At 40.8% G+C, this 17303-nt stretch overlaps 1 protein-coding gene across 2 annotated transcripts in view; it reads right to left on the minus strand.

Annotated features, from left to right (window-relative positions):
* The window catches only part of PLXND1 (plexin D1), a 90392-nt gene that overhangs the window by 14440 nt on the left and 58649 nt on the right, over positions 1-17303 (minus strand). For both annotated transcript variants that reach the window (XM_069966672.1, XM_069966671.1), the window contains 9 exons: positions 14574-14688; positions 14329-14436; positions 12758-12870; positions 11699-11806; positions 10897-11027; positions 6936-7134; positions 4671-4817; positions 1375-1531; positions 340-443 (listed from right to left, as the gene is read on the minus strand). In XM_069966672.1, coding sequence (XP_069822773.1) covers positions 340-443; positions 1375-1531; positions 4671-4817; positions 6936-7134; positions 10897-11027; positions 11699-11806; positions 12758-12870; positions 14329-14436; positions 14574-14688 — 1182 coding nt within the window. The remainder of the gene's footprint in view (positions 1-339; positions 444-1374; positions 1532-4670; positions 4818-6935; positions 7135-10896; positions 11028-11698; positions 11807-12757; positions 12871-14328; positions 14437-14573; positions 14689-17303) is intronic.

Below are 17303 nucleotides of genomic sequence, written 5' to 3' on the forward strand. Positions count from 1 at the left end.
TTTGACAAGTGAAAGCTTGAAAGAAACAGAATTTGCCTATTGCTGTATCCAGGGACTCCCTAAGACTGCATTTAACTTTCCAACCGCTGGGGGTGAAATGCCGAGCATACAGATTTGGACAAATGTTCGAGTCAAGTCAATATCGCTAATGCTGATCTCTATGTACATTTGATACATAAGAGTCAAATTTTAAGAATTACAAGGTGCCGGGAGTAAATATACAATGAAGCAGGATATGTTGGTGATATATCACTACGGCACTGAAGTTATATGATCAATATGAATGCTCTGTTCACATATTTTCTGGTGGACAAAGTAACATTTATATATTTCAGGTACCTTATAGTGCGACAACGTGTTTAGTTTCTTCTTTCCATCTTCCATGATGGATGAATCATCAAGATCTCGAAGGATGTAGCCCCTTGAAGTGAATGCAAACCATTCTATGGAAAGAGAAAATATGAATATGAAGTTAGTATAATCACACGCATGCATTTTATGGACTTCTTGACATGGACTGGTCATGCACATCAATTTAATAATTCCTTTCATATCTGTTCCTTTCATCTATGAGATATAGTGTGTACATCAAATTGTAGCGTGTTTACCACCAAAGCACATAAAACTAACATTCATGTGCATGTTAATTTGATGAGATATGGTCTACAAAAAGCAACTGTATGCCATGTGTATCATAATGCCAAACAATGCAGTTATGCATCTGTATCTAAGTGTGTGTTATGTGGATCTATATCTTATGCATCAAAATATTCTGTTTAATTCAGTTAAAGGGGTTGCCCAGGCTTAGAAAACATAGCCACTTTTTTTTTTCCAGAAACAGCATCACTCGTGTCTCCATTTTGGGTGTGGTTTTGCAACAGGGTTCTGTTGAAGTAAATAGAGCTGAGATGTACTACCCCACACAACCTGGGGGCAGGGGTGGTGGTGTTTTTGCAAGAACATAACTGCTTTCTCTAATCCTTGATAACCCTTTAGGGCTATCCAGCAATTTTCTGGTTTTAATATATTGCTGCTGGTGCATATAAAACATTAAACATGTTATGCCTACTTGTCCTCGCTCTCCTGTTGTCCTGTTGCAGTGTTGCCGGTGTCCCCTGCTGACTGCAGAGCCTCCACTTTAGAGACAAACTTGACTTGTTAGTGATAGTCAGCTCAGCCAATTACTGACAATCACTGGCGGGACAGCCACGTTGCCAGTGATTGTCCATGAGGGCTGTCACTCCTGAGACGTGTTTGTCTCAGAAGTGGAGGCTCTGCATTCAAGGGACACCAAGGGGGCGCGGACAAGTAGGTAGATTGTATATAACTGATATGTGGTGTATTGATACACCATTAAGTTACCCTTATATTTACCTAAGTCCACATCTTCCACTTGTGGCCACTGTGAGTATGGCAGGTTCTTATAGAAAGCTTCCAGTATTTTCTCTTTACACTGACTGACAGTATCCGTGTCCAGCACGCGTACAGTCAATGAGTCCATTCCACATCCCTGGAAGGAGACGTTGATATTCTGCCAAGAATCAAGAAAGTAGATTATTCTAAGGTCACAATAAGCATGCATGTAAATGTACACTGAGGTGGGATAAGTGACCGGGTTAAACAGGGGATGAACTGTACTATCTCCTTACAAAAACTGTATCATTTATAAAAAGTTATGTCACCTTAAATTTACACTATGTACCTAAGAGACCATTCTGTGATCTGTCGTTTATGCACGTGAATATATGTGGATGTGTTTGGTATATGCAGTGTACATACACTGACTTTACTGCAGGACTGTATGGAGGCCATAATACCAGGCATCTGTGCCAATTGTTTTGCTTTGGCTGGTAACACAGAAAGTAGTCTCTTGGGCTGGCACCCCTGAAAGAGCTTAGTGCTGAGGGAAGAATGTGCATCGTGATGCCAACATGATATGCCATTGCATTTTGCTGGAGAAGTCTTAGGGAGGTGCCAAACAAATAGTACGTAGACAACTTTGTGATGTGCCAGTGGCAAGTGCTGTGGGCCTGTGTAATTGACAAGCAGGCCTGGGCCTTGAAAATGAGGGCAAATGTTTGCTCTTCCGTAGAAGAGGCAGAGATGCTATAGTAGGGGTGCACAACCTTTTTTTTGATCTGAGGCTTGCATTGTCATACTGTTCTTATTTAAGAGGATGAAGTGTTTGCCTCCTAACACCCCAGTAGCTGTAACATTTTTTTACACCAGTCACTGAGTTCACAAAAGGAGTCCCCTTCATTTGTTGTAATTACTTGTTGCCATGCTCACTTTTGACATTGTGGTCTAAGAGAATGTCGTCCTCGCTATGCTATACACTTATGTCACTAGTCCTTTATTGTCCCACAATGAACACTTTTTACCTATCAATACATTCTTATTGTTTTCCCCAAAATACTGCCACCTAGGCTACCTCCATTTAGATCCATTATAGAGTGATTCCCCCCACCATTGCACTATAAGGGGAACCGTTTATTATTAAAGGGGTTGTCCTTAATTAGACAATTATCTTTTTATAGTGTAGGTGATAAGTAATGTATAGTGAGTGTACCGGTAGAATAGTGAGTCCAGCTCTGGAGTATAATGCAGGCTGTAACTTAGAATCAGTACAGGATTGGTGAAAAATATGTACACAGTATTGGCCCAGATTTATCAAAGGGTGTAAAATATAGACTGGTGTAAACGGCCCACAGCAACCAATCACAGCTCAGCTTTCATTTCACCGAGCTGAAAGCTGAGCTGTGATTGGTTGCTGCGGGCAGATTACACCAGTCTATATTTTACACCCTTTGATAAATCTCCCCTAGTGACTTTACCAGCAGAATATTGGTACAGCTCTACAATACATATTTTTTAATGGCGTCACATTCATTATACCTCAAATGTCTCACTAAACTCTACTGAGATAACAGCTCTCGCCATGTATAATGTCTTGCAGGTCTTGTTTATTTTCTTGCGATTATGAAACATTCTTGTGTAATTACGTCTTAATAGGATAACTCAATTATTATATAATCTGAATGGCTGGAATCTGATAGTGTAAAGTCTCAGACGCTCTGCTGATATCATCAGCTGTGACATCACAAGGTCAGCGGATGGGAGCTGGTTGAGATGACTGGCATCCATTACTAGACATAACATAACATAACATACACACGTTCTATTGTTTTATACAACAAAATAGTGCATCACACTGGCATGTTGGGAACCTATATTTACAGGTAACCAACCCAGAAGAAATTACGTCCTTATAGTGCCACAATTGTATGTAGTATAAACAATCTTCTGTAAGCTGAACAGGCTAGACTGATATATTTTACATGCACGGATATACTGTAACAGACCATGAGATGTGCCGGTATTAGATATTCGTATGCTGTCTTTCACTGATGGCAAGCAGAAATATTAAAATTGGTAAAAAAATGGACCTTGCTAAAGTTTTCCTTATACAATGGTTAACCCTGTGAGCCTACCCTGTGTGTAGTGATTTTTATTTAATCTACCGATCTGAACCTTTGCCTGGACCTTCTATACTCTCCATGGAAAGTCTACTAAGGAAATGAGCAACCTTCCCTTCTGTCTGTACCTCTCCCCATGTACGGCAGAAGCCATAAATCATAGCTCTCCTGGGGAACAATCTCCTCCAGGACTGAGGGATAAGGCCATGGGTTAAATCTTTCCTCTGTCTGGGATATTTCAGGGAATGTTAGGAGAGACGCTTGAAAAACAATGGATTAGTTCCGTCATATATCAAAGAAACACTTCAAACCCTTCTGTAAAAACATGAACTATTAATGTGCTCATTTTTCATTATGTCAATCTGTGTGTACTCAGCACGCCCACTTTGATGGCATCACTTCACTTCAAACACAGTATTTCCCATCCAATTGCACTGGACAGCTCCTTTACTTATAGAAATAAATTTTAACTGAAGTCATGGGTTTTACCAACTTCTCACAGGAATCCCCATGAGAGCATAAATGAATCAAATTTTTTGCCCAGATATGTTTGATCAACTACAGGCCAAATAAGACACCCCCCCCCCCCATCAGTTATTACAAGGCACACCTGCCAAGACGCATTTTGAATCAGCCTCATTGAAGATCTGTTCACACACGCTAATTTCTGAAGAGCTCTCTGGCACAGTTGCAAGGGGAATGATCTCCATATATTATAGTATTTTATTATTACTCTTTCAATGTATCTACTCCACAGGGTCTATAAAACTCCCTCTTTATTGCACTGAGAAAGGGAAAAAGTCTGATTCCACCTGCTCAAGCGGAGGCCTGTCTTTTACATGGAGGCGTATGGGAAAGATATTCTAAACATCCTTACTAAGGTGACCCCAAAAATTGTCTACTGGGCAGTATAGAGGATCCATGGTTAGATCACTATACTTCAGACAAGAAAAACAATAGCTACCCCACCTTACAAGAATATATATCCACAATTAAAAGAATGATTAGAATAGAGAAAAGTATATCTAGAAAGAAAATGGCTGTCAAAATTAAAATCAATCTAAGGCAAATGGGTAGACTCTCCTGAGTTGCCATTTGATGTATGTAAATACCTTATCTCTATTAATTTCAATTATACTAAATAACAGATGTGTCTGCCATATCATGCCCCTTCCTGAGGGTGGCGCTACTTACCATGGGTTTAGCTTCAATGTTTTCTCTCAAAAGCCATTCTTCATTCAGGGTGTATCTGGCCTTCCCTGTGATGGCATCAATGGATCCCTTGTTAATTTGCTGCTTTATGGCACACAGCAGCAAGAAGAATGGCTCTCCCACCGTCTCCTGAGGAAAGATAAGTGGGTTAATCTCACACAACACAGGGTGTGCTTTATTCTGCATTGCTACAATAATGGTGGATGTCTAACCAAGCAGATTTTCAACGACTTAGGAAAGCTGGGTGACATGGTTAGGCTGTTAAAAGTGGATGTTAACCAACTTTCCCAAGAACAGATATGCATGTTGAATAGAAGTCCAAAAGGATTATTATAGAATTAAGATTAAGTAAGATGCCCTTAAATGTAAGCGAGTGTTTGAATCATATAATGTGTCCAGAATTAAGATGGATGTGATAATATTATATAATTGAACAAAGCGCTCACAGCTGTAGGGTAAATAGCCAGCAATGTCTGCATAGACTGCAAGTAGAAGTGGTAATCCCACAGATCTGTCCCAAAGTCTAAAAGACTGATATTATAATTCAGGATGTCTGGGTGAGGTGGATAGAAACTTGGAGTTAGCCTGTGCTATGCCCTCCGCCACCCCCCATCCTCCTCTGTCCCCGGGATCTCCATGTCACAGAGGTAATTACATTTAGATTTGTTTGCACAGTCCAACCGACTGGAACTAATCAATTCCAGGCCGCTCCCAGACGCCTCTCCCTAGAGTTCATGCTTACTAGTAGGGGGCTTCACTACCATAACACAACCTGCAACTGCTCACCTAAATGCCAGGAAGACGGCAGCAAGCAATATATAAATATGGAATGTAAAAAATGCTACTGAAAGATGTTACTGATTTATTATTTGGAGAAGAGGTCTTTGTTGCACAGTTCACTTCCTGTTGTTATTATTCCTGTAGCATGGAAAATCAATAAATCTCCTAAATAGCGTTAACTTGTAGGAAGTAATATATTATTGTGAAAATCCTGCTTGGGTCCGTCAGGCTTGTCTAGACTCTTAGCAACAGGACATATCTCCTATGACATAAGGAACATTTGCTGCCAAAGGAATGCACAATTTACTTCAATGTGGGGTGGGGAAACACACAAAAAATAAGTGATATTACTTCTTTTCCATGTGGTTATGAGGTGAAGCTCCCATTGAAAGCAGTGGAGTCTTCAGGGTTTGGACCTTCATGCTGACCATGGTTCATGCATAGTGCGACTATGTGTCCAAGATGCTCCCAGCTGGGATTAATATGATTTTTTTCTTTAATATAAATCCTGGTGATCAGGCACAAGGGAAGGGTGGGGGGATTCAGGCTCCAGAGACGACAAGCTTTCCTGACATGAGAGTCACCTCAGGAGCTGGTCACAGCAAAAACTGCTGATGACTTCAAAACAGGCTTAGAGACGTTCTTAGGACAAAAAAAATTAATGTATTTGTGGAATTATAGAAATGAAAGAATTCTACCAATTCCCTTCATCTATCCCCTCCTTTGGTTGAACTTAATAACCATGTTCCTTTGGAAACTGCCTACTAGGGGCTATCTGGGAGCTATCTATAGGGGGATGCTGCCTACTGGGGCTAACTACTGGGGCACATGTATACTGGGGAAAATACCTACCGGGGCTCCAGCTTACTTATCTATCAACTTTACTGTGCACGACGACTAGGGGAAATTATTAATGTTAGGGGCATTAAAATCAGAGGAAAGGTAAGGGCTAGAGATGAGCGAACCAGGTTCGGGTTCGAGTTGATCCGAACCCGAACGTTCGGTATTTGATTAGCGGGGGCTGCTGAACTTGGATAAAGCTCTAAGGTTGTCTGGAAAACATGGATTCAGCCAATGACTATATCCATGTTTTCCAGATAGCCTTAGGGCTTTATCCAAGTTCAGCAGCCACCGCTAATCAAATGCCGAAAGTTCGGGTTCGGATCGACACGAGCATGCTCGAGGTTCGCTCTAGTAAGGGCTGAAAAAGTGTGGGGCCTATTATGTTTGTCTTGCAGGTTCTGCTGAGATGAGTTGTGGCTGAAAAAAAAAACATCCAAACAGTCTGAGCTACATAGACACACAAAAGGGAAAATGACTGACTTTGACCAGGGAAGACATCACCTGTCACTGGATATAACTGCACTATAATCTCTTATATGGTCTTCAGAGACCAATGAACTGGTATTCATTTATTTTTTTTTATAAAGAAAATCCTGCGTATGTTACTGCTGTGTGGTACCATACCCTCAGACAACTGTACATGCAGATGGACATCCAGTTGGTCAGCATCTTCTCCACCACCGATTCTGTCCTACGCAGCATCAGTTTGGGATTTTTGGAAGCCGAAGAGTCTATGAGGTCAACCAGGAGATCCTTCATAATGCTTGTGTAGTATTCCAGCTTCCCATGCAGGGCTATGGTGAGCAGAGAGGCCAAATTACACCTGAATAGGGTAGAATTATTCAGAAGGGTCAAATGAGCCTGAACATAAAAAGAATGTAAAAAAGGTTAACTTAGTCACTGTTCCAAAGTAGCGGTGAAATTATGTGCACTACTTCGTCACCTTGTGTAATTTTTTTCCTCTGGATGGGAGATATATTGTGATACTCCCTTATATGAGAGGAACTATATGTATGTTCCATCCACAGCCTACCATTCTACTATAAGTTGCCTAGCCCCTTCCCTCCTTGACAGGTACAGTAGGTGCACTACCACAAACTGCAACAAGATACATTGCAAAAAATCAACAGTCCAGAAATAACCCTAAGTGAGGTAAAATCTCTCTATACCAACCAGTTTTGAAAGTGAACAAAACCAAAATGATCACCACCTTACACCCCAAAACCCTTTTCACAGTCGCTTTTCTTAAGGCGAATAACATAATCTAGGTCGCATTCCTTCTGATATGCCAACAACTACCTTGTTTCTGCATTTTCATGTGGCTCCCGCACACAAAGAATAGGGAATCCTGTTCACCTGTATCTTTATACGGCACCCTCAAATGTATCAGCAGCATAAGAGACATTCTAGAGCTGTACTGAACAGTGTAAGCTGCGAGTCAAGCATTGGGTAAGCTGTAACATTTACTAGAGCTTTCAGCTTTGTTTCTCTATGTGTATCCCTGTCTCTACCTCTGCAACAACAAACAAAAACAAGTCCTAGCAGCACCAGACACAGAAGTGGATGGGTGCTGATCTCACCGAACCGGACGCAGGTCCATGTAGTAGTCCAAAGAAGCAGTATAGGAGACAGCACTTCTAAAGTAACTTTACTTTCAATCGCACAAGTGCAACGTTTTGGCTGTAAGTGTAGCCTTTCTCAAGTAGTGATACAATACACTTCAAAGTCTCAGTATATATGTGTGTGGATACTATTTACAAGTGATTACATAATTACACTCCAAATAGCAATCTAAATGAGTAAATATACAAAAACAATGTGATATTACATGATCAAGCATAAGTTTGCATGTAGTTATGATATGCTATGCATAAGCAAATTTAGTGCAGTCATAGGCAAAGCCTAATGTGGTATTCTCATAAAGAGCATATTATATAATGTCCTAACAGTGATGATGAATGTGCAAATACATCCGGGTGTAAACACTAAACACTAAATAGTGCAAAAGAGAATACCTAATTGTGGTACATACAAATCGTCATGGACAGGAATCCACATGGCTGGTGATCAGTTAGGATGCACCAGCTCCCATCACTGACATCACAGGCCACCCTTGACCTCTCTGATCCGTGCGCATAGGGTTGCCACCGTCATGTGACGCAGGCGTGGTCTCCCCGGGAGGCCCTCCCGCCCTAGTGTGGTGCGTGACATCAGTGATGGGAGCTGGCGCATCCTAACTGATCACCAGCCATGTGGATTCCTGTCCATGAGGATTTGTATGTACCACAATTAGGTAGAGTGGTCCCTCAACATACAATATTAATTGGTTCTGGGGCGACCATTGTATGTTGAAACCACTGTATGTTGAGTTCATAACTCTATGGGAACCTGGTAATTGGTTCTGAAGCTGCAAAATATCACCCCAATAGATAGATAATACAAGTCCTTACATACAACAGTCAGAAAGAACTACTGGAAGCTGTAAATCACTTTCTATGTAGAAGACTCGACTATTTTCTGGGTCCTGTACAGTTCCTTCAGGGTCCCAGAAAAATAACATGAAGCCGCCCTCAACTGGTGCCTAAAGGAGCAGCTCATCCTGGCACAGGTACAGAGCAGTACAGGACATGTAGTATCACATTGTACTGTAGAGAGGAGATACTAGACACACAGCAGTACAGGACATGTAGTATCACACTGTACTGTAGAGAGGAGATACTAGACACACACAGCAGTACAGGACATGTAGCATCACACTGTACTGTAGAGAGGAGATACTAGACACACACAGCAGTACAGGACATGTAGCATCACACTGTACTGTAGAGAGGACATACTAGACATACACAGCAGTACAGGACATGTAGTATCACACTGTACTGTAGAGAGGAGATACTAGACACACACAGCAGTACAGGACATGTAGCATCACACGTACTGTAGAGAGGAGATACCAGACACACAGCAGTACAGGACATGAAGTATCACATTGTACTGTAGAGAGGAGATACTAGGCACACAGCAGTACAGGACATGTAGTATCACACTGTACTGTAGAGAGGAGATACTAGACACACAGCAGTACAGCACATGTAGTATCACACTGTACTGTAGAGATGAGATACCAGACACACAGCAGTACAGGACATGTAGTATCACACTGTGCTATAGAAAGGAGATACTAGGCACACAGCAGTACAGGACATGTAGTATCACACTGTACTGTAGAGAGGAGATACCAGACAGCCACTCACTGCAGGCACTTCACTAATACTGAGGTGCTACCAGTAAAATGGCCACTTTTATTGATCAATCATGTACTTATTCACATGTCCTGCAAATCCTGACTGACTGTAGCATTGTATGTTGAGTTTGGTCTCAAGTTACGATGGTCCAAAAAGGAACATTGTATGTTAAAAATATTGTATCTTGAGGCCATTGTAAGTTGAGTGATCACTGTATTCAGGGCCGTATTAACAGCTGCTGTTGCCCTAGGCACTAAACCTGAAGACCCCCCATCTTGGGGAGCGTGGGGGAAAGTGGTTTCGGAATCGCGTTTTTCATGGTTTTCAACTGCTTAAAACATGAACAAATTTCCACATTTAATCAATGATTAGATTGTCTCGACTGTATTGTCTTATTTGTATTGTACTATTTAGTGTTTACACCTGGATGTATTTGCACATTCAACAACACTGTTGGCATGTTATGTAATAAGCTCTTTATACCACAATAGGCATTGCCTATGACTGTACTAGATTTGCTTATGCATAGCATATCATAACTACGCAGCGCACTGATTGGCTGACCGCGGGGAGCCCCTAAAGCAAGCTGGAGCAAGGACTGTTGCAAGTATGTCAGCTCATTGAAGTGAATGGCCAAGTATCCACAGCGTAAATCGCTGCGAATTCGCAGTGAAAAAACCGCTGCAGATACGTTATGTGATTCCTCCAAGAGCTGCCTAAAGGTACTATTACACCAAGAGATCTGACGACAGATTATCTGCCAAAGATTTGAAGCCAAACCCAGGAGTGGATGTGAAAAGAGGAGAAATCCAGTCTTTCCTTTATGACCTGTTCTCTGTTTATAGTCTGTTCCTGGGTTTGGCTTCAAATCTTTGGCAGATAATCTGTCATCAGATCTGTTGGTGTAATAGTACCCTTACTGTCTTGTCTTTCAAGATGACGTTATAGTAATTTTCTGAGTAAATTAGTAAGGGAAGGGAGGGAGGAAATGACCCTTATACATGGATAAAAAAGCATATTTCTCTTATCAGACATAGTGTAACACCGTTTCTTAAATACAATACTCTGCAGTGTCTATTTTAAGCTTAACACCATATTTTTCATAAAAATTTATAAAAAAACAAGTGGCAAAAACTATTAAAAAGATAAAAAATTCATTGAAATGTAATGAATATGCAGGAAATGATCTATGTGAGATTTGGGAGATAATTTTCACTTGCAGATTATTTCCTTTTACAAAACACCTCTCCACATCGAGGCCCCGGGCTAATGTAACCAAAGGACAATAGTTTTTGTAGTCTTTTTTTTAGGGATACACAATATGAAATACAGCTAGTTACCTGTCTCGCACAGCAAAGTCCTTTTGTGCCTCAACCGCATGGATAAAAGTGATCAGAAAGTGACGGTTGCTGAGAAGAGTGGCCAACGTTGCAATTCCTTCTTCCATGTTTGAGCGGCAATTCTCTGGAACCTGCCATGGACACAATGGTGATAGAGTGTTGCAAGAGATTTATTGTGGAATGATCACACACTATTGTTTGGTTCTAATCAAGTGACTCTCCTTATTCTCTAGGTGAGTGTAATGAAATGTGGTTACTCTGCATAATTCACCCTCTAGTGGAAATACATGCAATGAGATCATGGAATGGATAGGAAGGAACATAGGGAACATAAGCTTCCCCAGCGAGAAGAATACTCAAGCTGTGTGGGAAGTGAAAATGTGGGCTTTAGGTGGCACTGGAGACGCTTGGATGGGGGTTGTTCTTTAGGAGAATATCCAAAAATTTTATTTAGAAAATAAAAATTATTATCAAATAAAGGATATACAAGAAAATCAAGGGCAGAGGTGCAGATTACCTAGAAGAAATATGCAGAGGGTGTTATAATATAGAGGTGATCTTTGACATTCCCTAATGTAGCTACTCTTTCTAATAGATTAAATTGTTATTGCTGCTGTACAATGAATGAGATAAGAAAGCAAAAGAAATAAAGCATATGAGAATGCCATAAATTACAGCAAAGGAAACCCCCAACAGGGAAATAGCTGGGAATTTCCACCGATCACTGAATTCTGATGAGTCAATGGGAGTTTACAGTCACATGGGAAACAACTTGATGTCAATAAATGGGGAAAAGACTCACCTTCCATTCTGAGCATAGTAAAGGATGTGTCTCTGGAACTTGAGTACCCAATTGGTTGCTGAATTGTTTGGGGGGTAGGATGTAACATTCTTCATAGATGGAGGAACACTGTGAAAAGAAGGAATATAAGAAATATGTCTCTTTTCATCTCTTTATCTGTGGGAACCTAGTAGCAAATATCAAATTTCATTGTTGCTCCACCATCTGGGAAATGAAGTTTCTCTAAAATTGATAAGCTATGTATAAAACACATGGACATGTAGGGTCCTCCAGAGTGGGAGATGCTCTTTGTAGCCTCTCTCCATTCTAAAGAACTTCTTTACCCCACACTGAATGTACAACTGATGATATAATCGGCTGTGATAGGGTACCCCTTCAACTGATCATCATGCACATCTATGTCTTGTGTGTTTTTTTTTAAAGCTAATAGAAAACATTCAAGACAGATGTCTTTAAAATGGGAAGTTGTAACAGTGACTTTCACAATATGACACTTTATTATGTACAAGACATGTGGTTTCCTTCTCTTTTCCCCCTTTTAATAAAGCTGCCATCTTTAGAACATTAGGATTTGTGGTTCATCACTGATGACAACTTCTTTTCACTTCCCCTTGTGTACTTGCAGTCGCATGTTTATTCTTTCCTCTCCACCTGCATCTATCATTCCTATTCTCCTGATACAAAGCCTGTACAGAAGCCCCCACCTTATCTATGGTCGGCATCCAAACTCCTACAATAAATACTTATTACAAATGAAATAAAATATGTCTGTTCTGTCTCCTGTATAATTAGGAAAATATCTGTGTATAATCACACACATGAGATCCCCCCACCACATACTACAAGGAAATGTATCTGTCATTCCCATTATTGCAGTAATATTCACAACTTCCCAGAGAACCTTTGCTCATATAAGCTATGGTACAGCAAAAAAAAAAAAAAACATCTATTTTTCTCTGTTCTAAGCCATGTCACAGTATGACAGGTGCACGCAATCTATTGTTCCCTGTTATCAGTCATTTCAGACTGCATTGCTAAAGTTCTTTACAGATGTTTTACCTTAGGAAAGAAAGTTCTGGTCACAAAATGTTTGTACTCCAAGAATGGGATTCCCTGGCTGCGATTTAACTCCTTGGTAAGATCTGTCATATCAGTCTGCAACTCTGCAAACCCTACAACATAAAATAGAAAAATGTACATTGATAATTCGGCTGCACTAAAAATCTCAAATGCCAAAGAATATAAAGATAATCCAGATATTCTGAGGGGACCACAAAGTTTGTACCTAGTAATAATAATAATAATAATAATAATAATAATAATTTTTATTTATATAGCGCCAACAGATTCCGCAGCACTTTACAATTCTGGGGTTACATACATAGACAAAAATCAGACATTACAGAGATATACATATAGTTATCCATACATGAGGAGTGAGGGCCCTGCTCGCATGCATCAGCTTACAGACTATTAGGAGGGGGTGCGAGACAAAATGGCAGAGGGGCAAAGTCCTTCCTTTTTAGCATGGTCCGGCCATCTTTATAAATAAGCAGTGCAGTTAAAGATGGGTAAACCAGTCACCAACCAATGCCTGCCTGCTACAGGTGTAAGTGCTTGAATACCTGGCGTATGTATTTGGGGGAGGGAGGGAGGCAATTTAGGGAACCTGGTAAGCCTGTTTGAACAGATTTGAGGGCACGTTTGAAGCTTTGGGTATTGGAGGTGAGTCTGACAGTCTTGGGTAATGCATTCCATAGAACTGGTGCAGCTCGGGTGAAGTCCTGGAGATGGGAGTGAGAGGTGCGGATTAAGGTGGTTGTTAGTCTTAAATCGTTAGAGGAGCGTAAGGCACGGGTAGGACGGTAGACAGAGATGAGGGAGGAGATATAGGGAGGTGCAGCACTGTGGAGAGCCTTGTGGGTGAGCAGGAGGACTTTATATTGTATCCTGTGTTTAATAGGGAGCCAATGTAATGACTGTCACAGGGGAGAGGCATCTGTATAGCGGCTGGAAATGGAGATGAGCCTGGATGCTTTATTGAGAATGGACTGGAGAGAGGAGAGTTTAGAGAAAGGAGGGCCGATTATTAGGGAATTGCAGTAGTCTAGACGGGAATGGATCAGAGCGACAATAAGAGTTTTAGCAGATTCAACAGTAAGAAAGGGACGGTTTTCAAAGATGTTTTTTAGATGCAGATTACAGGAACGTGAAAGAGATTTAATGTGAATGAGAGATCCGAGTCAAACATAACCCCAAGGCAGCGGGCTTGGCGTGTAGGGCTTATGGTTGCACCACAGACAGAGATGGAGATGTCAGGTAGGGGGCAGTTAGCAGAGGGAGGGAATACAAGAAGCTCAGTCTTAGCAAGGTTAATGGTGGCTAGATATTGGTGCAGTATAAGTACCGGCTGCAATATTGGCTGCCAAAATGAGTATAGTATAAATTATATTGATCCCATACAGCCTGAACAAGGATAATGGCTCAGATACGGAGCCCTTTATCTCCATGCCTTACCTCTGCCTGCATACACATTAACATGAATTTCCAAATAGAAAATGCATTTGTAGTAAACCTCCGCACATTCAATGGAGGCATTGCTGCAAAAAAAAGTGGTCTCTCTTCTTTACCTTTGCGAATCTCCTCTCGTATCTGGGACTCCATTTCTTCCATCTGCACCAGAGTTTTCTGCCAATAGCGCTCGGCCCTGCGACTCCTGGTGCAGAAGACAAAGAGAGCTAAAAGATGAGAGAGATGAGAGTTAATATCACAGTTGTAGACTATTTCCATTGCAGATCAGTGACCCTAATGATCACCCAATGAAGGTCTGGGAAACTAGAATGTCAACTGTATGAGGTTTGGGTGCGCAACTTACCTACGACACAGAGTAGTAACAATATGATGAAGATGACAATAGAGACGATGATTGATGTTTCTATGCCGGCCAGATGCAGCATGGTAATGGTCTGGTTAAATTTACCTACTTGTATCTATGTAATGGAAAAAACAGCAATTAGAAAATATATATTCACAAACATATATACATATATATATATATAGTGCACACACAGATAAAGAGGTGATGCCGGCAGCTGAAAATGACACTCATATCAGTCAGGCTGAAAGTGACTAGATATTACTACCTGCAAATGACAACCTGACAACACTTCACACTTGGTTTTCACATGGGAATGTGTCATTTTCCTTCTTGCAGAAGAGTATGAATAAATATTTTTTTTTTAAATAGTGTCTGCATATTCATCTGCATACAGCAATATTCTACATGTAGAAATAATCTGCATATAATAACTGCGTATACCAATATTCTGCACAATAATCTGCATATACCAATAATCTGCACATAATGATGGTCAGATATGCTGACGTAGCTGCATGGTCAGATATAGAATTATACTACTAAAGCTCCACAATATAATTGTATACATAATATTGTACTGAAATGGGGAAGATAAAGGACGTTACACATAATTAAGTCTTGTGCTCGTGTGGTTGGGAACTGGCAAAGTAAAATTCTGAATAATTCACTTAAAGTGCTCTTATAAAAGGGTGTCCACAAAGAGCTAAAGCTAAGTGCACCTACTACAGTATACAACTTAGTAATGGGGTACCATAGTCTTATTAATAAACTGGTCCTGTAGAGGGATGCAGTATATAGCCAGCCAATCAATATCAGCCAAACCTCTCACATCGATGTTGATTGGCTGAGAGTCTGGAGATGGGCAGGTTTTCTCCTATTGAGCACTGCCCACTTGACAAGGTAACTCAGATGGTGGATGGAGTGTGTGGCACCTACACTCCTGGCCAAAAGTTTTGAGAATGATACAAATATAAATTTTTACAAAGTCTACTGCTTCAGTTTTTAAAATGGCAATTTGCATATACTCCTGAATGTTATAAAGAGTGATCAGCTTAACAGCAATTACTTTCAAAGTCAATATTTGCCTACAAAATGAACTTTATTCCCCAAAACATATTTCAACATCATTGCAGCCCTGCCTTAAAAGGACCAGCTAACATCGTTTCAGTGATTGCTCCATTAACAAAGGTGTGGGTGTTGATGAGGACAGGGCTGGAGATCAATCTGTCATGATTAAGTAAGAATGACACCACTGGACACTTTAAAAGGAGGCTGGTGCTTGACATCATTGTTTCTCTTCTGTTAAAAATGGTTATCTCTAAAGAAACACATGCAGTCATCATTGCACTGCACAAAAATGGCCTAGCAGGGAAGAGTATCGCAGCTAGAAAGATTGCACCTCGGGATCGGGCTACCAGCAGTGCAGAGCTTGCTCAGGAATGGCAGCAGGCAGGTGTGAGTGCATCTGCACAGACTGTGAGGCGGAGACTCTTGAAGCAAGCCTGGTCTCAAGGAGGGCAGCAAAGAAGCCACTTCTCTCCGAAAAAACATCAGGGACAGACTGATTTTCTGCAAAAGGTACAGGGGGTGGACTGCTGAGGACTGGGGTAAAGTCATTTTCTCTGATGAATTCCCTTTCCGATTGTTTAGGACATCTGGAAAACAGCTTATTCGGAGAAGACAAGGTGAGCGCTAGCACCAGTCTTGTCTCATGCCAACTGTAAAGCATTATGAAACCATTCGTGTGTGGGGTTGCTTCTCAGCCAAGGGAATTGGCTCTCTCACAGTCTTGCCTAAAAACACAGCCATGAAAAAAGAATGGTACCAGAATGTCAGAAGAGCAACTTCTCTCAACTGTCCAAGACCAGTTTGGCGATCAACAATGCCTTTTCCAGCATGATGGAGCACCTTGCCATAAAGAAAAGGTGATAACTAAATGGCTCACAGAACAAAACATAGAGATTTTGGGTCCATGGCCTGGAAACTCTCCAGATCTTAATCCCATTGAGAACTTGTGGTCAATCATCAAGAGACGGGTGGACAAACAAAAAACAACAAATTCTGACGAAATGCAAGCATTGATTGTGCAAGAATGGACTGCTATAAGTCAGGTCCTGTAGAAGAAGGGTCAACACTGCAAATGTTGACTTGCTGCATTAACTCATTCTAACTGTCAATATAAGCTTTTGTTACTCATAATATGATTGCAATTATATTTCTGTATGTGATAAAAACATCTGACAAACCCACATAAAAACCAGAGGGCAGCAGATCATGTGAAAATATAATATTTGTGTAATTCTCTTTTGGCCATAACTGTCTTGTTGTCTTATGGGTGGATTTAGTGCTTATTGCACTAAACAAGGCTAAGCTGCAATGCTAAAAAGCCAAATGGACAAAAATGATTTTTTTCCCCCTGAAAAAAACCCTTTGGGACAGTATACCTTTAAAAAAAAGTAACATATCCATCAGTTCTGAGCACTGTCAGAGCTTTCAGGATATATAGGGGATTTCAGCTGTTCTCTTACAGTTTCTATCATGTGACTAGAATACAGACAAATGCTGTTACTGCCATGGTGAAATAGTGCCATGAATAGAGAAGAATTTTGATAATTTCTTCCCTTGAGCTGCGGGTTTGTGGTCACCAGCTGCTAGAATGTGACCCGTATGTGCACTGTAGATTTACTCTGTAGTTCTGGGTCATTTCAACACAAAGAGCAATTGCTT

The sequence above is a fragment of the Dendropsophus ebraccatus genome, chromosome 4 (genome assembly GCF_027789765.1).
Source record: "Dendropsophus ebraccatus isolate aDenEbr1 chromosome 4, aDenEbr1.pat, whole genome shotgun sequence".
In the NCBI taxonomy this organism is placed as follows: domain Eukaryota; kingdom Metazoa; phylum Chordata; class Amphibia; order Anura; family Hylidae; genus Dendropsophus; species Dendropsophus ebraccatus.